At 47.1% G+C, this 23,497-nt stretch overlaps 1 protein-coding gene across 6 annotated transcripts in view; it reads left to right on the top strand.

Moving 5' to 3' along the window:
- Nucleotides 1-23,497, top strand: part of AKAP13 (A-kinase anchoring protein 13) — a 247,759-nt gene that overhangs the window by 161,908 nt on the left and 62,354 nt on the right. For 5 of the 6 annotated variants that reach the window (XM_082198205.1, XM_082198204.1, XM_082198206.1 and 2 more), the window contains exons 10-12: nt 8,676-8,757; nt 14,959-15,095; nt 21,320-21,687. In XM_082198205.1, the coding sequence (XP_082054331.1) occupies nt 8,676-8,757; nt 14,959-15,095; nt 21,320-21,687 (587 nt within the window). The remainder of the gene's footprint in view (nt 1-8,675; nt 8,758-14,958; nt 15,096-21,319; nt 21,688-23,497) is intronic. The other variant, XM_082198203.1, reaches the window with a different exon arrangement.

Here is a 23,497-nt window from a genome sequence, read left to right as displayed (position 1 = left end):
AGTTCCTAAACCAGAGGCAGATACGTTGGGCTGAGTTTTTTGCGAACTTCGACTTCCGCATAGAGTATGTCCCGGGGGACACTAACATCATGGCGGACGCCCTCTCCCGTAAGCCACAGTATCTGGAGGACGCAACGCCAGCGGCCGCCATGCACATCTTCGCACCAACAGTATGGGCGTGCGCCGCGGCCACCGTGGACCTGGAGGCGGTGCGGCGAGCGTTGCAGGATGACTCCTTCGCGCAAGCAAAGATGGCAGAGGTGCAAAGGGGCAAGGCTGAGGCCGACGGTTTCCAGCTACGAGATGGATTGCTCATCCGTAAAGGGGCCATCTACGTACCGGGAGACGACCTTCGCGCCAAGGTGCTGCAGCAGCTGCACGACGCGCCCACGGCCGGGCACTTTGGCAAGGAGAAGACGGTGGAATTAGTCGCCAGAGACTTCTGGTGGCCTGGAATGAGAGGGGAGGTCGCAGACTACGTGGCGAGGTGTGACACCTGCCAGAGGGCCAAACCAGTGCACAGACCGCCGGCAGGACTGTTGGAACCGCTGCAAACTCCGGTCGAACCTTGGGAAAGGGTGGCTCTGGACTTTGTCACAGATCTGCCCAGCTCGAGGGGCAAGACGGCAGTGCTGGTGGTGGTGGACCTGTTTTCCAAGATGGCACATTTCATTCCGTGTGCGAAGGTGGCCACGGCGGAGCAAACCGCCAAACTGTTCATAGACCACGTGTTCAAGGTTCACGGTCTGCCGCGGTCTATTCTGTCCGACCGCGGGCGGCAGTTCATCTCGAATTTCTGGCAGAAGCTGATGGGCTTCCTAAACGTCAAGATCAACCTGGCGTCGGCGAGACACCCGCAGACCAACGGGCAAGCGGAGCGGGTCAATGCCATCATGCAGCAGTACCTGAGATGCTATGCGAATCAACAGCCTGCGACGTGGGTGGATTACCTGCCGCTTGCCGAGTTCGCCTACAACAACACGAAGCACGTGTCCACGGGGGTCACGCCGTTCTTCGCCAACAACGGGAGGCACCCCAGAACCTTCCCGGGACTGGAAAGAATGGGGGAGGGGGAGCCGCAGACAGCAGATGCGTTCGCGTCGGAGCTGCAGGAAGGCCACGATCAGCTGAGGCGCCACCTGGAGCTGGCCAAACACGCATACAAGGTACAAGCGGACAGGCACAGAAGGGTTGGCGAAGAGCTCCACGTGGGAGACTGGGTCTGGTTAGCAGCCCACGCAGTGCCGGCCAGGTCGTTGGCCAAGAAGAAATTAGGGCATAAACAACTGGGGCCCTACCAAGTCGAAGAGCAGGTCAACCCGGTAGCTTTCAGACTGGCACTTCCGGAGGGTTCCAGAATGCATCCGGTGTTCCACAGATCGGTGCTCACTCCCTACAAGGCACCGCACAGGTTCCAGGAACCCGGAACGGCGCCGAGTCCGGTCAGAGACAGAACGGGGCACGCGGGAGTGGCACAGAAGGAGCGCATCAATGACGTCACGGAGATTTTGGACTCCAGATGGGGGGAAGAGGGGGTAGAATACTTTCTCGCCAAGGAGGGCACCCCGGCCAGTGCGAACAGCTGGGTGCCGGGCTACGCCTTGGACGAACCTCTACTCAAAGACGAGTTTCATGCCCTCTTCCCACATAGACCTATGCCAGCAGACTTTTTCGACGACTGGCTTTTCACGCCCACGCTTTCGGCCAGCACTTTCCGGGGGTTCGACTCGGACGAGGACCCGACACAAGACGTCCGTTCCCCGGAGGGGTCACCCTCGGGATCTGCATCAGAACCCTCGTATTGGTGGGACGATAGACCAGAGGAGCAGTTCCGCAGAAGGTGGCTGGAAGGCCCAGGACGAGCAACGCCGCCAGGAGGAAGTGAGGGAGAGACGGACATGGACGTTTTCGGGGACGACCCTGGTTTCGAGCACGGCGGCACAGAGATGGAAGCGGAGGTGACCGTCGTCGACGAGAGCAGGGAGGGAGACCCGCGAGACTTCAGATGGAGGCCCGCCACGGGAAGCGACCGATATCCGACGTTCGTCCCTTTGCAACAGCAGACCCCAGCTCCAGCACCGGAAGGAGGGGAGGGGGGAATGGGGGGCTTCGAGGGGGGGATGGATGTCAGGGGTTTAGGAGCAGAGGCAAGGGCAAGGGAGGAAACAGAGAGCGAAGGGGAGGAGGCAGAAGAAAAGATGAGTGATGACGACGACCCGAGATCTCCGAGTCTTTCCAGTGAATCAGAGGATTCACAGAAAGGAGCACCAGTGGCCAGGGCAAGGGGGGAGTCTAGGGGGGCACCCCAGGAAGATAGAGCCAGAGGGGACTCAGAGGAGAGCAGTTGGAAATCGGGACCAGCGTCACCACCAGAGAGCAGGGAAGAGGAAGGGAGCCAGGGGGCAAGCGCTGGCAGCTCACCACAGGAGGGAGGGCATGAGTCAGGAGTGGCCACACCTCCATCGGGGAGCGAAGAAACGGTTAAGAGGAAAGTGGAAGGTTGGGCGCGCGCGCCAAGTTCAAATGCAGAGGAAGGCGGCGCAGTAAGCAGCCCGGAAAGGGAGCCAGGTCCTAAAGCCCGGCGCAAGGAGGCAGGAGGGTCCGGGTCAGCGTCAGAAGAATCCCGGAAGGAAGAAGCCCCGGGGGGTAGAGGGACCCAGAGGAGGACAGTCAGGCGGAAAAGGTGGAGCAGGGCTAGGATATTAAGTTGGTGCGCACGGGGCGGAGACTCAGACGGAGCTTCGTCGATCTAGCTACTAGACGTAGAGTTGCGCGCAGCAGCGTGAGAATGGAAACTGTAATTCAATAAAGACTTTTACTTAATGATCGCTGGCTAGCGTGATCCTCTGTGAGCTAGGATCTTCAAGCAGCTCTGACAGCATGCTTTAAAACTGCAAAGAAGCTGAGTATTTTGCAGTGTGATCCCTTTGCACGTTGACTCAGAAGTGAGGTGTGCAATGTTCACAGGCAAAATTGCACAGGGTTTTCAGAAAAGAGGGGGGACCCCACACAACCTTCGCTTAAACATTTTTCTCGGTGGTTCGATAGGTGAACGCAGAGGTAATAAGCCCAGTACAAGTGCGCTTACAATAATGGAAATAAAATAGAAAGATGGGCAATGTTCTCTTTATACTTGTCCATTTGGTGGCTTTTGGTATAGTTATCTGACTCGGTTGCATTTGGTGTACTCTGTACAGTAGTCATTCTGCTGGTCACTGTTTTTGTTTGTATTCTCCAAGCTGTTCAGAGTGGAGTGCTCTATTGCCACAACAACCTTCTGGGGTAGGCTAAGCTGAGTGAGAGGGACAGTCTCACGGTCATCCAGTAAAGTTCATTGCTAAGTGATGGATATGAATGGGTTTTCCCCCAGTCAGATTCCGAATGATGTGCTCTGTCCATCAAACCAGTATTAGCTCCCTGGATTATGCTCAGCTAACCAGTCACTAGTGAGCTTCACGGTAGAGAGAGAATTTGAACTCTGTGCATCCTAATGCAACCGGGGGTTTTTTTTTGGGGGGGGCAATTTCTGCTTTTCCCAAGTGTCATCTGGTCCAACCCTCATGAGAATACCCCTCCTGTACTTAGTGCAGGAACTACTTACTTATGGCATGTAAATTGGTAGTAGTAGTACAAGTTTTCTAGGTGCGTTTTTTTAAACTGCCGATTCCTTACTCCTTTCCCCCTTCCAAATTTTGCTCTTCTACAGTCAGTGGATGGGAACACACTAATCCCTCCCTAACAGAACGACATTTTCCCATCAAGTGAATAGAGTTATTCCCATTTCCTTTCAGTTCTGAACCCATCGTTGTCCAGTGTATACAGTCTAACCAAGTGTGCGTGAATACAAATCTTTCAAGAGTTGTGTACCCCCAGAAATTAAAATTTCTGTACCAAGCAGGCAAGTTGCCACACCGCCAGGAGACTGATTTTGAAAATGCAAGTAATTTGAGTTCCCATTTGTTTTGTGTGGATGACTTTGTCATCTGCCTAAAAAAGGCATTTTAATATAAAGCTGGGTGCCTCCCTCTTCCCCCTCCTTCCGCCACCCGAACTTTGTGTATATGTGTTTTCTTTTTCCTCATTGGAATAAAGATTTAGTTTTGCCTTTAAATAGGGTGTGTAGGCGGGAGCTGCAAATACCTCTCTTGGCTAACGGTTCTTAGCATTCCCTCTCCCTCTTCACCCCCTCCACCCGCCCCCAAATCTAAAATTAGTAACTGCTCCACTAAACAGTAAGGTGGCAGTCTGGGAATGTTTTGTCACTCTTAAGAGCTTTAGTTTCCTGGCAGAGAAGGCGACTGGAGGAAGGCAGCCAGTTCAACGGCCAATGCAGTCTGGCTAGGATATAAAGTTGGGAAGGAGGGACCTCTCTGAAATGGAGGCTAAAGGGGCATTGCACATAAGATTTCCCAGTCCGTTCCTGATTTCAAAAGTGTCTAGTTCAATTGGTTTTCATCGAGGGAGGAAGACAAAGCAGAAACCCAAACTGTCCTGATCAAACTTGCGAAGTTAAAAATGAAAAATAAAACTCTGTGTGCTAAGGTGACTTGAATCTTGCATCCCACAGGGCAGAGTTCTGTGAGCTGCATGAATTCAGCAAATATACAGAAATTCTGCCAATATTTTTGCAGAACTGGTTGTGCCATTCTCTTAGATATAACTCTGGTTTGCTATCATGGAATTGGGAAAAGGGAGTCACACAGATTGTTGAAGTAACACCTCCAGCCACTGGAAATTTCATTTGGCCACCTCTGTGGCATTTGAGGTTTTAGCCAACAGCGCCCTTAGACTTTGAAGCATCTTGTTGCAGTTTGGAGGCTGAAAGCGAAGTCCTTTCAAAACTGAAGGTGAAATTATTAGCAATCTGGATTCTGTGCTTAATATCCAACGTCACACTTTCCTTTCCGTCCTGCAGAACCAAAGCATGACACAGATCTGGCTGTAAGGCAGATTTGTGGAAAGCCATCAGGTGAATTGAACCAGATTCTGACAACTTTCCTATAACTGGAAGTCACTGTTCTTTTGCCCTTACTATGAAATGGTTAGGAGTTAGGAAATCCTCATTCATATCCCAACTTATCCTGCCATAGAGTATCTTTGGGGAAGTTGTGTGCTTTAAATGTGTGATGTGATGTGCTGAGTGATGGGACAGCTAGTTTAGCCTGATGCAGTTGCTAGATGCTGTTAATAAGGGTGACTGTGAAGGTGCTCTTGGAGGTTGTGTTTTAAATGCGACTTTTCAGTGCTGTGATAGCTTTCTCTCATTGGCCAGTGACTTCCTGTGTTAATAATAGATTGAGTTGATGCTGTCGTCCAGGGTGAGGGCCGCATTCCCTTCTGGGAAACTTTTTAAGGGCCAAGTGATAGGCAGAGCCAGAAGCAAAAGTGGGTGGAGCAGTGGATGCAAATTAAACATTTATGGTATTATCAGAGTTCAGGGATGCATTCCAGCCAAGCAAAAACATGCAGAGTACAAATTGGACCCAAGACAGGTGTGGTTTGTGGAGAGGGTGTGAGGCTTCAGGTTGAGTCCCAAGGGCCAGATAGAGAGATTTGGATACCTGCATTTAGCCCCCAGTCCTAAAGTTCTCCAGATATGAAACGCCAGGAAAAACAACTTGGGAAAATGAATGGTGGTTCTCTCTCCCACCTGGCTTTCACGACTCTGTTCTTGCTATAATCAACCATGCAGGTTTCCCTCCCATATTAAGTAAGTGTTCGTGCACTTTGGTGAAGTACCTATTTCTGATTCACCTGGAAAGAAGCAGCTACCGTATTTTTCGCTCTATAACACGCACTCGACCATAACAGGCACGTGGTTTTTAGAGGAGGAAAATCCGTAGGCATGCCACCCGTAGGCATTCCCTCCATAACACGCACAGACATTTCCCCTTACTTTTTAGGAGGAAAAAAGTGAGTGTTATGGTGCAAAAAATACGGTAATTAGAGAAGCAAGTTGACGGCTCTGTTCATGCAGGAATTGTGCGATAGCCCGTTCTCTCTTGTCTTCCTCCAGGGTTGACTTGGGTAGTACACGCACTGCCTTGCCCCCGCGATTGAGGGGGCCACGGCCGCAAGACATCAGCATGCCAGGCGTGCACACCCCCATAGCCTGCAATCATGACATCAGTATGCCCCGCAGTGTGTCCACGTGATGTTAGTATGCCCTGTGGCGTGGTCACGCCCTGTGGCATGCTGACGCCACTTGTGTACTCTGTGAGGCACACTGATGTGTTGCATGTTTTGCATGTGTGATGCGAGCATGGTGTACCTGTTCAGTAGTATTTGGTAGTATGGTGCCCTGAGCAAGGCCAAAATTCGGCGACCCCAAATGGATCTTCCCAATGATGGGGCTACCTTTGAAGGTGATCCGGAAACGACAATTAATCCAGAATGTGGCAGCTAGACAGGGGGCGGCTGCCGAGACCACATAACACTGGTCCTGAAAGACCTACATTGGTTCCCAGTACGTTTCCGAGCACAATTCAAAGTGTTGGTGCTAACCTTTAAAGCCCTCAGCGGCCTCGGACCAGTATACCTGAAGGAGCGTCTCCACCCCCATCACTCAGCCCAGACACTGAGGTCCAGCTCTGAGGGCGGTTCCCCCTGCCTTTGAGAAGCCAAGTTACAGGGAACCAGGTAGAGGGCCTTCTCGGTAGTGACACCTGCCCTGTGGAAAGCCCTCCCAACAGATGTCAAGGAAATAAGCAACTATCTGACTTTTAGAAGACATCTGAAGGCAACCCTGTTTAGGGAAGTCTTTAATGTTTGATGTTTTATCATGTTTTTAATATTCTGTTGGGGAGTGGCTGGGGAAACCCAGCCAGACGGGCAGGGTATAAATAAATTATTACTGTTGTTGTTGTTATCAATTTTGTGCCCCCTCAGCTTGGCACCCTGCAAGGGTTTTTTGGGGGGGTTGGGGTGGGGTTATCCAAAATAGTCAAAACTCTGGAGAGGTGGGTTACTTATCAACTTCATGGCTAGGAATCTTCTTACAGCATCTGAACTACTTTGCTTTCTTTCCCTCCAAAATACAGACGTGGGCTTGATATTGTACAGGGATCAGAAGTTCCTTTTATCAAAACAGGAAAATAAAGTGTGTCCTTTGCACACTGGAGGCTAAATTAAAACATGATTAAAGGAAATGCAGATCCGAGGGTTTTAAAAGGAAATGAAAGCTAAAAATAATCTCCCCCCACCCCCAGTGATTCTGGTTTGATTTTATAGCTATATCAGCAAGGGTGAATCTTGCAAAAACACTTATATTTAGGGAGCTTTTCCAGCATCAAAAAATGTGTGAAGTGTACTGAGGTGACCTGGGAGAGGGGGCTATAGCTCAGTGGTGGAAGGCATACTTTAAATGCATGAAGTCCTGAGTTCAGTTCTTGTCATCGCCAATTTAAAAAGGAACTCTTTGACAACAAGTGATGGAAAACACCTTTGCTTCAAACCTTGAAGAGCTGTAACGAGTAATAGTAGGTAGTACTGAGCTCTATGGACCAACCATCCAACTCTGTACATGACAGGTTTGCGTATGTTTACATGTTTATAAGTGGGACCTACAACAAAACGTTGCAGCGTGAAGTGCTCGTGTTCAGGTTTTGTACTTCTTTTCTGCCCCAACAGCTGGTCAGTACTCCATTCCCAGTGAGATTATATTTATATTTATTTTTATTCCTACTACTACTACTACGTTTATGTTCCAGCTTTTCTCTAGTTCTTTTCTCTCTGTGTTTTATCCTCACAACAACCTTTTGGGTTAGGCTGAAAGATTGTGGCTGGCCTGAGGTCGCTCAGCAAGCTTCATGGCTGAGTGAGGATTTGAACCCCAGGCTTCTGATTGTAGTCCAACACTCACTATGTCTTCATTTGTCTGTCACATTCTCCCCTCCTCCATTTCTCTCTAAATAAATAAATAAATAAAGCATTTGATTCTCCCAAGTCTGCTGATATCTCTCTTAGGTTCACCACCTTTCATCTGGGGTTGGCGATCAAGAGCATAGCACACAGTCTCTAGGTTTGACTCGAAGGCTTTGAGTTTTAGCCTCCGTCTTTCAGGGTGCATAAGAAGGGCGTTAAGTCTTAGCAGGGAGAACCCAAACAATATACTTTATATAGTCAAGCAGTTTCCTTCAAACTTTTTCTATAATAAGAACTTGCACTGTCCTTGTGTTCACTGAAGTATAAACGAAGTCGGGTAAATTTATATATTCTCTGAAGTCTTTTGGGTACTACTTGATAATGGCATCTTATTGAAACTTGTATCAATATTTACATGTGGTGTTGTTGCTAAATTCCATTTGTATATTTTCTTACATGGATCATCAGGGAGTTGATAGCCCATCTTATATTTGTGTCTTAAATTGTTTCTCCAAATAGTTTTCTTAAAAACCAACCAACCACCAACAAGCTATCATATATTTTGATAGAAGCAGTTTACATAACCACGTTCTTTAAAAAGAGAGGGAATTTCAAACAGTTTCTTGCAGAGTTATACATGTGTTTGTGTGTCTGAAGTCAGCACTCTAAGGAATGCATAGCCTTAGACTATTCCCTCTTATCCAGGCACCAATGGGTTTTATTTGCTGAACTTTGGATCTGTTTAGTCTGATGCCATTGGCATGAGTACAGAGGCAACCCGTTAATTTTTCACCTCTCTTGCTTTCTGTTAGATTAACCGTGAAAGCTGGAGTCCTGTTGAAACTGCTCAGGATCCGTCACTGTTGGAGCCAAAGCATCCATGTCGTTCTGCAGGTAAGATGAATTCTTTAGTCTTCGAGATACAAAATCAGAAAGGCAAGCTGTTGTTACTGAGCTGGCTTCTCTGGGTGAGAGGCTGCACAGAGCATTTGAGTTCTCTGGAACTCTTTGCTAGCCTAAAGTGGGCAAGGTTGGCTTCCAAGCACGATTCAGTGCAAATTCTAAACTTTAAAAGGCCCTGGGAAGGTCCGTAGCTCAGCAGTAGAGCACATGCCTTGCGTGCAGAAGGTCCTAGGTTCAATCCTTGGCATCTCCAGGAAGAATTGGAGAGGACCAAAGACCCTGTCTGGAACCCAGCAGTGCTGACTGCTGCCAATCAGTGTAGACCAGGGGTGATGAACCTGTGACCCTCCATGCATTTTACACTAACACTCAAATTGTGCAATGAGATTTAATGCTTGTGTGCAACAAACTCACTTCCCCCTCCCCAAATTGGGCTTTTTGCTGTAAAGAAAGTGATGGGAAATTGCATTAGAACACAAAGGATCACGATTGCTTGACTTAACGTCATGTAACCTCTCTGCAAGCAGCTCGGAATAAATGCTGAAGAAGCAGCCAGCATCATATAATCTCTCTGCAAACTGAGTTTATATTAAATATGCCCTCTGGTGGCTGCATAACCTCCCAGCTGCTATCCTTGTTGGCAAGATGGTAGAACCTTTCACGTATGTGGGACAGTCCTGCCTTGTGGAAAGACACAGTCTTAATACAAGCTGCACCCCAATGGGCAAACCCCATATCCTCTTACGCCATCAAGATGATGTAGTAATAACAAAACACATCAGCAAATGCTCGGGCGAACAGGTGGATCTTTAAAAGGTGCTGAAACTTCTTTGACATGGGTGGTGCTTGTCTTACCTTTGGAACGGGGGGGGGGGGGTGATTCCAAAGGTGGAGCATCACAGCAGAAAAGACCCACCTCCTGGTCACTGCAAGATGTAGCTGTGCAGTTGGTAGGACAACCAAGAGATCCTGAGATTCCAACCAACTTGGATGGGAGACGGTATTCTCTCAGGTGATTGGGCCACAGGTTGTCCAGGGCCGTAGATTTTTAAATGCTTCCTTTTAGTTAGTTATTTTAAAGGGGAGGAGAGAGGATACCTCTCTACAGACAGAGAACCAGCACAGCAATGGTAGACGTTCTTGCTTAGTCCTTTGCCTGCTATGCTGGTTTCCTGTTGCAGGAAGTTTTTAACATAGAAGAGTATTTAAAAACAAGCGACTTATTTGATTGTGAGCCACCTTGTAAAGACTTGTACTAAAATACGGTGGAAAATGTATAAAAGTGACACTAGGTTTCCCCAAATGCTGTTTGAGGTACAGCCATGTGTTCTCCCCTCCCTGGCCTTGAACCACCTCATTCTTGCTGCGTTTTTAGACCAGGGAGCCTCTGCCAGTCTCTACATTGGAAAGGTCCCCAGTGTCGTTTTCTGTGAGCTTTGCAAGTGATGGATGTTGACGGATGCAAGCCCTAAATCGCTCGTGCTCAGGAAGCCCGTGGCACGTGTGCTAGGAACTTGTTGTCATCCTTCCAGCTTTGTTGTGATGGTGTTTTCATTGGTAGGGGCTTATCAAGCCATCAGTAGAGGTGGAAACGGACTCAGATTGCACAACACACAGGCACACACTTAAAACAAAGGCAATAAAAACCCCCACAATAAACCAGGCTTTACCTGAGAAGACATGGTACACTTCCAAAGCAACCTTCTCAGAGCACATAGGACAAATTATTCTCTCCCTCCCCCACACCCATTTCTCAACACTTCTTTGTTTCTGATTCCTTCTACACATTTCTGGTCATAACTAACTCTAGTGGGAGAAAAGCAATTTCCTTGAAACCTGTGCTGCTTCATAACTCCCTTTGTTCTTCCATAGCAGAGGCTTTAATTGCCCTTTGGTGTTTCAAGCCTGGCATGTGTGTATGGTTTGAGGCTTTCAGTAAAAGGGCATTGTGGTCACTCGGGCCCCAATTTTTAAACGATTGTAAGGAAATAGCAAGTTGCATTTCCAAGGTATTTGGGGTCTAACTTGCCCAGATTTGATGAAAGACATCCTTTCATGCCAGTAATTATGTTATTTTAACTCCATCATCCATCATAAAGAGGTTTCAACAATTCATTCTCTGGGTGTGTGTTTTTAAAATCACATTTGCAGGAGTTCTAGAGTTATAGGAGGAAAAGCACAACAAAGGTATATGGGGTTATTACAGCCCTAGATGGCATCCAGTACCATAGTTCCATTCCCCATCTCCAATGTTCTTCTGAAAATAATCCTTAATACATGTTCATATTTTTACATTAATTTGGAATCGGTAGACCATTTTGGAGGCAATGAGAAGTCGTGGTTTTATACTACACAAATAACACCCTACCAAACCATTGACTCGCACATTCCCCCCCTCTCCTTCCATGCACCAGAGAAGTAGATGGGAAACTGTTGCTTCTCATTTTCAGCAAGCCACAGTACCCTGTTACATCTTAACTTAAGTTTTTTAAACTCTTGTTAGTGAGAAGAAGCTAGGATCAAACACCACTGTTTCTGATCCTGGTTTGCTCAGCAGCTCAAGATTTATTTATTTATTAAAAAAAAAACACTTTCCCCATGTTTGGATGTAACAGGGAACTGTGGTGTGCTTTTAAAATTGGAAGGAAAAGCTTCCTGTCACCACCTGCGATATGCTACGATTTGCTATGGTTTGTTCACACAAGGAGCCTGGGGCTTGACAGATGTTGCTGGGCTCCTGTCAGCCCAGCTGTCATGGCCCAATGGTCAGGAATGATGGAAGTTGTGGTCCAACAACATCTGGAGGACCTCAGATTCTCCATCCTTCTCATAGCAGGGAACCATGGTTTTGCATTGTGCCTGGACTCAGGCCATTGTCAAATTCACCCCGTTTTATACACTTCTTTAAAAAACCACAGTGACAAAACTTGAGTCAATATGATCCCACTACAGTTGTACCCTGGTTCTTGAACGGAATCCGTTCTGGAAGTCCATTCAACTTCCAAAAATGTTCGAAAACCAAGGTGCGTCTTCCGATTGGCTGCAGGAGCTTCCTGCACTCCATCAGAAGCCACGTCGGATGTTCGGCTTACAAAAAATATTTGCAAACCGGAACACTCACTTCTGGGTTTGCGTCGTTAGGGAGCCAAAATGTTTGAGTCACAAGGCGTTCGAGAACCAAGACGACTGTATTAGAATAGTAAAGTGATTTTGACAAACGTTATGAGAGTGAAAGAGGGGTGAGAGGCTGCATACACATTTAAATCACACCTGAAACACTTTTGCTCCCCCTCCCAAAATTCTGGGAAGTGTAGATTGTTAAGAGTGATGGAAATTGTAGCTCATGTGAGGGGTAAGCTACAGTTCCTATTATTATTATTATTATTATTATTATTATTATTATTACCACCACCACCACTACTACTATTAATATTATTACTACTATTACTACTACTACTAGTAGTACTACTACTACTAGTACTACTACTACTGCTACTATGGGGGGGCAGATGTGCTTTCTTTCATACCTTCCTCATGCCCTCTTGCTGACCTAGCTGTACCTTTTCTCAGCATGTGAGTTGATTAACTTCTTTGGACAAGGTATGTGCCCAGTGGCCAGCCTGGAACGTCCTTTTCAATTTTCCATCTGAGCTTTCTTGCGGAGCCGGCTTGTTTTTCCGTCTGGAATGTGGTGGGACATGGTCTGTTAAATTGCCAGCTGGATTTGGTGGGAATGCTGGCTTGCAGTTTGTTACGTCTTCTCTCCCGCCCCTGCCTCTCTCTGTCTCTTCCCCCCTCCCCAACCCGCACATATCCCAACTTTTTCCTTTCCCACTTACAATGGAAAAGAAACGCAGACTTGCCAAGGTTGGGTTGAAAGTGGAGAAGGTGCAGGGAAAGAAACTGCACCTGATAAAATAAAAGAGCTATTCCCTCCGCGGTGTGGAAGCTCCTCTGTGGAATGCCAGTATTTCCACTCCTGGTACTCATCTCCCCCAGCAGAGTTTTTCTGGTGCGTGAAATAGGCCTATTGCATTGAGGATGCAGAATGTGCGTTGACTCTTTGCATAGCCAAAGAATTGCTTTTCAAGCTGTAAGGAAGCCTAGCTGTGTTGCAGCCACAGTCTGCAACATGGGAGCAGTAATGCTGGTGTCGTTTAATGGCAGGGATGTGTCTATGCCCTGATTCTACAAGAATACAGTGGTACCTCGGGTTAAGTACCGTATTTTTCGTCCCATAGGACGCACCTAGTTTTTTGGGGGGAGGGGAATAAAGGAGATTTCCCCCCCTTTATTTCCCCCCAAAAACCAGGTCGGGGAAACCAAACCAGGTCGGGGAACAGTGGTATGGCAGCGCCCCGCCTCCCCGCTGTCCCCCGAGCTTGTGGGGCTGGCCGATGTCTGCCCGGTGCGTGGGGCGCTCTGCTTCAGGGCGCCCTGTGCGCCGGGCTGCAGGCTGCTATCCGCAGCGTAGGGGGCCCTGCGGGAGGGCTCCCCACACTGCAGATGTCTGCCCGGCGCGTGGGGCGCTGTTCTTCAGGGCGCGCCAGGCGGCAGGCTGCTATCCGCAGCCTAGGGAGCCCTGCAGGAACTCCCGCGGGCTCCCCAGGCTTGCTGATAGCTTCCTGAAGCCTGGAGAGCGAGAGGGGTCGGTGCGCACCGACCCCTCTCACTCTCCAAGCTTCAGTGAAAGCCTGTATTCACTCCATAGGACGCACACAGATTTCCCCTTCATTTTTGGAGGGGAAGAAGTGCATCCTTTAGGGCGAAAAATACGGTACTTAATTCGTTCCGGAGGTCCGTTCTTAACCTGAAGCACCACTTTAGCTAATGGGGCCTCCTGCTGCTGCCGCGCCGCTGTAGCACGATTTCTGTTCTCATCCTGAAGCAAAGTTCTTAACCTGAAGCACTATTTCTGGGTTAGCAGAGCCTGTAACAGCGTATGTAACCTGAAGCGTATGTAACCCGAGGTACCACTGCATGCAGTTCTGGGAAGCTCAGGTTTTTGCTTTTTCAAAGGAAAGTTTCTAGGCCTTGTGGCTGGGAAGATATACAGTGGTACCTCGGGTTACAAACACCCCGGGTTACAAACACTTCGGGTTACAGACTCCGCTAACCTGGAAGTAGTACCTCAGGTTAAGAACTGTTTCAAGTTAAGAATGGACCTCTGGAACGAATTAAATTCATCACCAGAGGTACCACTGTACTTGAAAGATATGGGTAGAATCCGTGGAAACAGGAGGTCCGGATGGATATGATTCCTGTTGGATTTGGCTTTAGTAGCATGCGTTGTTCTCAGCCCCTGCCTGTGAAAGACTTCATTTAAAAAGGGGGGGGGGAGGTTAAAGGTAGCTTGACCAGCATATTCAGTGCATTGCTGGGTTCAAGTGAAGACGGAGAAAGGTTCAACTCTGTTATTTTTGCAGCTTTGTTTAAAAAGAAAAAAAACCAACTTTCCCAATGGGAACAATGGAAGGGAAATAAGAGGAAGAGACTTGGCTGAACTCCTGAACTTGCCTGTATTTCTCCCCAGTTTAGGGGCATGTTGGGACCCAGATGGCCTTGTGTCCTCCCCTGGTGCTCCCATTTTTGGGCCCCACCAGTGTTTGAACTCCAGCTTTGGTGGTTGGGGCCAGCGCATCAGTGGATCAGGTAGTGGCAGGGAAGCAGGCTCTGCCATTGGATTTCCTCCTCTGATGTCAGAGCTCTGTTCCCCTCAGAGAGGGAAGACCTGATCTTCCTCAGAGCTATTGGACTGCAGCCTAAAGTATGCAGAATGGCAATTTTCAGAAATGGGCTGAATATGAGAAATCATGCAAATCTGCAGAAAGGAATACATGTCACAGTCAGAATTTTAGCTTTTCTTAATGCAGAAATGGGATTTCCTGGGTGCAGAATTTACTTCTTTTTCTTAGCATGGAAGAACATTGGCCTACCTTAGAGGGTTATTGCAAGGGTTCTTGATTTAATAACCCTTGATTGTGAGGCACTTTGAACTTCAGAATATGCTATAGAAATGTTAAGCTTTTTTATTATTCCTTGGAATGGGGGAGAAGAACCATAGTTCAATGATAATTCATATTTTGGTTCATATTTATACTACTGTAGCTCTTGAATGACACTTGCATTAGTTTGGTGAGCAATCTCAAACTGCCATATATTCCCCACCCCCCTTCATTTCCCCCTCCCCAGAAAGTGATAATTTCCTAGAAGATGGACTAAGTGGCGATTGTACTTCATCGCAAGACGTACTTAAAAGAAGATCTGAGAGCGAATGTGACCTCTTTCCTCTCTCAGGAGATGGGATGGACGAGGTGGACTTTGGGAAGGTAAGGCTTGAGTCTTGGTCATGTTTGATTATTGCTTTTTTGGTGCTGCATAGATGCACCTAAATGAAACTCTTAACACAAGAAGAGCCCGGCTGGATCAGGCCAATGGCCCACCTAGTCTAGCATCCTGTTATCACAGATGTTTAGTAAGAGATTATTAGTCCCTGTGAAATGCCCTGTAGTAAGTATCTTGGGGAGATCTGGCGATATGATACGCACTCAGCAACACCAGTGCAATGGCCTGGGCTGGGTCCCATTGTTTATGCACAATGGATTTATTCTTCATTATCCTTTCTCAGAATGATCACTCAGTGCTATGGGCAGACATTGCGACATTCTCCCATCTGAGTGAATCACGCTCTCTAATGTCATTTCCTGCAGTCGTCTCTGCTAAAGCCTCCCTCCCTCCCTCTGTTCCACCCCGCCCCAGTCACTTTCCCCAGCAGACCCTTGAACGTCCAGTGACCTTAGCGTTCCAAGACCTAATTTCTTTTCAGAGTCCTTTGTACAAGCTAGAAACTTTGCTATGTTGAAATTATAAAGCGTCAGGTCCTTGCCGAAATAGGTGCCGTGCTCGGTGGTGCTTTGATGAGCATTGACAAGAGCCACAGGGCACCCGGCCAGCAGACTAAAAGTTCTGGACATGGAGTTGAGAAATGACTTTCCAACTCCTTCAGCTGTGTGCACAAGCCAGGGAGTGCCGGAGGAAAGGGTGAGGCATAGAGATGAATTGTAATTTTCATCTGCAAAATTCTGGCTTTGGTTTCTGGCCAGGGGGGTGGGGGAAAGGGGGGAAATCAACTACCACTAATGCAATTCAGATTTTTTTCCCCATACACAAAAAAATCTCCTAATAGTTGGCTTTGCTGCAACGGTTTTCTATTCTTTCTTGTTCTCTGTGAGAGACTTTTGTTTTTTAACGTGCATCTGTGTAATGTAGCACCAAAGAATTGAAAAGGAAGTTGTTTATAAGTAGAATATTTGGAGCACAGTATTGAAACCAGATGAGAGTGTTCTTGGAAGTGCTGGCAGAGCACCTATTATTGCATTACCTCTGTTGGTGGATCCTCAGATTGTGTGCCGGGGTGCATAAACGCTCTGTTATTGGGGCTGCAATTGGAGCTGGCCAAAGTTTGTTCAGGGAAACCACATTGCTGTCCTCTCATCATTGCCTGTGAGAGCAGTGAAGCTGCATGAGGCATTCATTCCTTCTCCCTCTGCAAGTAAATGATGAGCAGTGACATCATCCCAAGAGCGTGACCAAGGATGTGACAGAAGCCAAGAGAATTCCCAGGAAGCGTCTTATGCTTCCCTGAGCCCTGACTGCAACTGAGCAAGGAGAGGGTGCCTGGAAGCAGTAATAGCAAGCAGTATCTCACAGTTGCAGTGAGAATGCGCCTGCCTTTTGTTCTGGAAGGTGCCTGAAGAAATGCCTACCCAAGAGTGAAGCGTATTAAATTGGGGGAGAGTGGGCAGAGAACTGCACCCCAGGCATGAAATGCTTCTTCAAATTATTTGCATTCCATCCTTTGCACAAGCCACAGGGAGGTTCATAAAAGGCAAAGGAAATACATACATTGACATAGTGCTTTGAAAACAGCAACATCATAAGAGCCTGCTGGATCAGGCCAGTATCCCATCTTAGTCCAGCATCATGCTCTCACAATGGCCACCCATATGCCTCTGGGAAACCCACAAGCAAGATTCGAACACAAGAGCACTACAAGTCACATAGCAGCAGCAGCAACCAGGGCTTCTCCTCCTCCTCCAAATGCCTGCTAGAAAAGATGTATCTTAACTAACCACCTAAAACTATAGAGAAATGGGGCCAGATTCACCTCTTTAGAGAATTCCACACATAAAGAACTGCCACTGAAAAGGTCCTTTCCCAGGTTCCTACATCACATGTCTCCTACTGAGGAGAGACCACCAAATTATCTGGATAAGGAGCAGTCTGTAGGTTGTTACGTTTTAATCATTAAGTCTAGTTCTGATTTTAACTGTTTTTAGATAATTTTTTTAATTACTGGTTTTAATTGTTTTTACTGATAATTCTAACATTTATTGTAAACTGCTTAGAGGTCTTTTTTCCATCCCCTTACAATTAAGCAGTATATAAATAAAAAAATAATAAAAAAACAGGCTGCAGTTTTAGCCGGAATATGATCTGCCGATAACTTTCCCCAAACATGAGCAGCTGACCCAAAGGGAACAGGAACCCTCCTGGTCTTATGAAGCCCTCGCATCCAAACCAACATCTCAGTTTGAGCAACTTTGTGGTCATTGAGTAGCCCTACTGATTGCCTTGGCCCTCTTTGTCTCTTTCTCAACCTGAGAACGGCCGTGTATTTTGGTTCTTGCTCTGTCGAGATCCATGCTTGCGGCACATCTCCTGCCTCACCCCACCTGCAGACTTCCTGGAGTTTGGCAGAGGCCTAAAAACAGATTTTAGGCCTTGACGCCAGGGATTCCCTTGGCTCTCAGGTTCACCTGTCAACCTGTGTCTGGTGAGAGGGTGTGTGCCTCCTAAGAAAGGTCACTCAGTAGATCACAATGATACTCTAATTCTAGCATTTGTCAAACTCCTCCTGAACTTAACTTCACCTTCCAAGCTCTCCAACCCAACTGCAGCCATCCCTTCATCTGAATGCAGATGATCCTTGCATGAAACCGCCATGTATGCAGTGCTGTTGTGCTCATGTCCAGCTTGCAGACTTGCCACAGGCATCTGGTAGGCTACTGTGAGAACAGGATGCTGGACTACGTGGGCCACTGGTCTTGACCTAGCAGGCTGTTCTTGTGTTCTTAAAAAGAAAGGCAGTAAGACATTTCAGGAGTTCGGGACGTGGGTGGCGCTGTGGTCTAAACCACTGAGCCTCTTGGGCTTGCCGATCAGAAGGTTGGCAGTTCGAATTCCCGTGACGGGGTGAGCTCCCGTTGCTCGATCCCAGCTTCTGCCAACCTAGCAGTTCGAAAGCATGCCAGTGCAAGTAGATAAATAGGTACCGCTCCAGCGGGAAGGTAAACGGTGTTTCCATGCACTGCTCTAGTTTCGGTGTTCCGTTGCGCCAGAAGAGGCTTAGTCATGCTGGCCACATGACCCAGAAAAACTGTCTGCGGACAAACGCCAGCTCCCTCGGCCTGTAAAGTGAGATGAGCACTGCAACCCCAGAGTCATCTGCGACTGGACTTAACTGTCAGGGGTCCTTTACTTTACCTTTTACTACAGTTCCTTGAAGCAAATCTACGAGTTGGTGAGGATGCAATACAGTATTATTATTTATTACATTTTGTTTCCCATCTTTCCTCCACTGAGATTAAAGGTGGCTTGTGTGCCTCTTCTCTCACCCCTCCCCAATTTCATGCTCATAAGAACCCGGCGAGGTTTTGTTGAAATAGTTGACTGGCCCAATGTCACCCAGTGAGCCTCCTGGCCAAGTCAGGATTTGAACCTGGGTCTCCTCGGTCCTTGTGAACACTGTAATCACTGCACCATGCTAATTGTAATCTAAGTGGCATCTTCTTGATTTTACCGCGATGGAAAAATTCCGGGATTCAAAAACAACCTCTTGCAACAATATTCATGTAAGGCTCGTGATCCATCCCGCCATGTGATGTGTTATGCTGCATGCGGTATCTATGTTCAGTTTATGCATAAAATATGCTCAAGGGGATTTCTGTCAAACATCTCTGTGCAAAGTCACAGTTATGTAAGGAGGATGTGGGAGGCACTTCTTCTTTACGTTGTCTTGTAAATAACTGGCAAGGGTTTTGTAAATCCCCTCCGGGAGAGTTGGTTCCCAGTGAGATCACCCTTCCTAGCTATCTCTGCTGCCTCATCTTTCTACATTTAATTTGGGGCCGGGGTTAACCAAGCAGGAGGATGCTCGGTGTTTCAGAGTTAAGAACTCCTTCAGGAGTTGTAGACAAAAAGGGGCAATATTAGTACCATGATGTTTAAAAATATAATGGAAGTTACATGGTCAAAAAATAATAATCTTTAAAACACATGACTAAAAACCTAGCTATCCTGAACAGTTATACCCCATGTCATACTTCAAAAAAGATTCGAAAAAAGAAAAAGAAAGCCAACAGCATCTGCCAAATACTAATCTCAGAATTTGGCTGTGAAATCTTTAAAAACTTTTAAAATCTTTAAATCATATGTCTGCCCAATGTAGACCCTTTGTAGCTAAAGGACCTATGATACTCATAGAATCGTATATTTTATTCTTAGTAGAACTAATATTGGTTCCAGCCCTCTAACACACATTCATTTATCTTTAATGTGAATGAGATCTGGAGGCCCACAGGGCAGCTAGATTTTTATTTTTATTTGCATTTATAATGAGAAATAGGCGCATCTAGGCATGTTTGTTGTTAATCTGCAGCTTTCCTTGAGGCGTTGTTGACAATCTCTTGCAAATGAATAGTAGGCTAGGAATGCAAAACCTGTCACCCGTCCAGATGTTCTTGCACTCCAGCTCCCATCAGCCCCGGTCAACAACCTATCACTGGTCAGGGAAGACCCTTACACCACAGGTCCATCTAGCTCAGTATTGTGTACATTGAATGACAGCTGCTCTCCCAAGGTTTCAGCCAAAGGGATACACCCAGCTCTACCTGATGCTGAGGATTGAATCTGGTACCTTCTGCATGCAAGCAGATGCTCTACCACTGAGCTGTGGCCCTCCAATATGAACAGCGCCAGCATGGAAAGCACATAGTTTAACTATGGAATTCTTTCCTGTGAGATGTAGAGAAGGCTTTCTTAGGGGTTTATATGGGCTCCTGGAGGAGATGAGATCCACCTCCAAGGTCTTTTTTAAAATATAAATTTATTTATTTGGTTTTCAGATTAAAATTTTACAGTCACATATCCAGTATACAACATAAAAACAAGATTCCAGAGAATTTTCTGGCATTCCCTCCTCCCCTTTGTGGGTTCTATTGTTAATCATTTCCTCCTGCATATTTTATAATAATCCAAACCTTTTACCTCTCCATTGTATCCAAAATTCACCATTAATCTACAAGTGATATTCCAATCCTACTAATGATTTTAACTGTTTACAGTGGTTTTTAAGATCAATTATAAATTTTCCCCATTCCTTATTAAAATTTTGGTCTTCCTGATTTTTGATTCCCGGTCATTTTAGCCATTTCAGCATAATCCATCAACTTGACCTGCCATTCTTCTCTGGTAGGTACTTTATCTTCTTTCCATCTCTGGGCCAATAACATCTGCACAGCCATGGTCACATACATAAATCGTCTTTTCCCTTGGGATTTTGGCACCTAGAATTCCTAAAATTCTAATGTCACCTCCAATGCCAGAGGCATTATGTGTCTACATTCCAGTTGCTGGAAATCCTAGGTCAAGAGAATGTCACTGTGTTCATCTTCTGCTGTGAGCATCTCATAAGCATCTAGCTAGCTACTCAGTGCGAGAACAGGCTGCTGGACTAAATGGGCCTTCAACCTGATCCAGCAGGGTTCGTCTTCACCTTCTTCACTGTGTCTGTGAGAAGCAGGGGTTTTACTGCAGTGGGCTTCAACTTTTGGAACAGGTCTTCTTTTCTAAAAGAAGGTCCTCTCTTCTTTGTTTCTGTAAACGCTGCAAGACGTTCAGCAACCTTCAGCTGGTGTTTGATGGATTTGGTTGTAGTTTTAAGACTTTTATAACTGTGGAGGTGTTTCAAATAACTCATTATCTTACTGTGCCATGTAAAGGTAAAGGTAAAGGTAAAGGGACCCCTGACCATTAGGTCCAGTCGTGGCCGACTCTGGGGTTGCAGCGCTCATCTCGCTTTATTGGTCGAGGGAGCTGGCGTACAGCTTCCGGGTCATGTGGCCAGCATGACTAAGCCGCTTCTGGCGAACCAGGGCAGCGCACGGAAACACCGTTTACCTTCCTGCCAGAGCGGTACCTATTTATCTACTTGCACTTTGACGTGCTTTCGAACTGCTAGGTTGGCAGGAGCAGGGACCGAGCAACGGGAGCTCACCCCATCACGGGGATTCAAACCGCTGACCTTCTGATTGGCAAGTCCTAGGCTCTGTGGTTTAAGCCACAGCGCCACCTGCGACCCGATTGTGCCATGTAGGTCTGTGTAAATATTGCCTGCAGCCTTGATTATCTGCAAATAATTTTAAATAGATTAATACAGTTTCTGCTTGTTTTGTCGTTGTCCTCCTCCTTTGCTCCCACCCTTGCTTCACAGCAGCCCGAAGAGGAGCAGTCGGCGGGCGATAGCACAAGTTCTAGTTTCTCTGCCGACGATACGCTGTCCCTAGAAAGGAACTCGTCCCTTGGGAGTGACATCTCCCTCGCTCAGGCGCTAGGCATCAGCAGGCCCAAGGATCGGTACAGCCTGGATGGCAGCTGCTTCAACATGGCAACAAGCGCCGAGGGCCAAGATGGCGAAGCTGGCGTCTCCGGAGAGCTGGACGAAGAGCTGGACAGCATCACGGAAGTGCCCCCTCCTGCCTCTGCCCTGAAGAGCTCCATGAGGCCGCTGTCTCCTTTCCGCCGGCATAGCTGGGGCCCTGGGAAGAATGGCAGCAACGAGGCCGAGATGAACCATCGAAGGTGAGTAAAGGATGTGGGCACCCAGTGACCCATAGCTGTGGCAACTTCAGCCTTGTGATCTTTATTTTTTGGGGGGTGGGAGAGGGCAGTAAGGCAGCCTTGCAAATAAGCTCGTAAAAGTTATTAGCCTGCAATTTTTGGGTGGTATGCAGTGAAGTTTTACTCAGAGTATATCCAGATAGGACTAGCTCAGGTCCATGGAATACCACCCAGCGGTCTTACTCTGAGTAGGACTTAGTTGAATACAACCCAATATTTATTATTACTCTTTTACTAACCACCTAAGGGAACAGTAGCTGATATTTCCATGTGGAAGAATGGGAGCTCCTTTTTCTGCAGCCAGCATGAGAATCAATTTCTCAAAGCAGTGTTAAAAATAGCCTTCTACCAAGCAAACTAGTGAAAGAGGCACAGGGGTGATCTGTCTCCCCGCTCCGGCCTTTGTAGCTGCCGTGCTGGATGTGGAGGGAAGATGCTTTACTTCCTCTGCAGCGAGCACAGAAACCAAGTGGGATAGTGAAGGAGGAATGGAAGGATCGGTCCCTCCCTTGTCAGCCTCCTCACCTTCTTGCCTGTCTAGTTCTTAAATACAAGGCTGCAGTAAGAAGAGTTTTAAGGTCAGCAAAAGCACCGCTGTCTTTTATTGCTTGAGTTCTAAGGGGGCAAATTCTGTGACAGTCAATCGCCATAAGCCCTTCTTTGTACCTGTGGGTTGGATTTTTACATTTTTTTAAAAACCCAACAACATTATTTTGATCTTTGAGCAATTTTATGGGTTCCAGTGAGTAAATTCAGTTAGCTGACACACGGTGTTCATCAGCTAGAAATTATCTACCCATGAAGCTGTATTGAGACAAATCAATAGCATGTCCACCTCTCATTTGTAGAAATACTGGCTGGATATTTTTGTTACTGACAAAATTGATTATCATACAACAACAAAAATGTTGTTAGCATAAATACATACAGCATAGCAGAATATGGGGGCAAAAATTGGGGCCAGCTTTAGAAACCAGACAAAATTATGCATGCCACAGACCAGGGGTTTTGTCTGTCGTCTGGCTAAACTTCGGACACACACTGAATGATAGAACAAGCCTCTTTCCACAATCTGGAGGCATGTGTGGCTATCTCTTCCCTGCTGCACTGAGCTACGGAGAAGCTCAGAACTCAGAGAGACACTTTGCACTGCTTTCTGAACTTCTCCAAGGGTGTTGGTCACAGATTCTGCTCCCTTTTCTCCCAAGTGCTCAAGAAAACGAAAGTTGCACTCACCAACGATGAGGTGTCACGTGTATTCGTGCAGTCCCAGAGCAAAACTTTCTGTTTCAATTTGAGAGGTCTAAATACATGTCCCACAAGTGCAAGCACGAGTCCTTGGTTTTGGAACGAGTGCGCTTGGGTCGCAGCAAGCCACAGAAAGCATTAAAGCAGCCTTGTGTCTTAAGTTTCACACAGGTGAGTGAATGGATTGGAGGGGGGCAGGTGGCTCTTGTATCCTAGCTACAGAGGAAGGAAAGCCCTTCTTAGCAACCCACATGGAAATGCAACAGGTTGCTAAGAGGAGCGGATTGCTTGATCCCTCCTCTGCTTGTCTGCTTGGTAGAAGTGTGTTGCTGGACTGCATCACTTCAGTCCAGGGCACAGGGCTGGAAGTTTCATGGCATGAAGAGAAGCAATCAGATAGTTACTTCGCTCTTTGCCATAAAATCCAACCCCAGATGTTACTTTAGGTTTTACAGATTGAAGTGAAACTTTCTTTTTTCCCTGTTGCCCTGTTGTCTGTTACTATGGGGCAGCCGGAAACCTT

Source organism: Podarcis vaucheri (assembly GCF_965113315.1).
Source record: "Podarcis vaucheri genome assembly, chromosome: 14".
Classification (NCBI taxonomy): domain Eukaryota; kingdom Metazoa; phylum Chordata; class Lepidosauria; order Squamata; family Lacertidae; genus Podarcis; species Podarcis vaucheri.
Note: the sequence above shows the minus strand (reverse complement) of the source record. Positions and strands in the feature narration are given on the sequence as shown.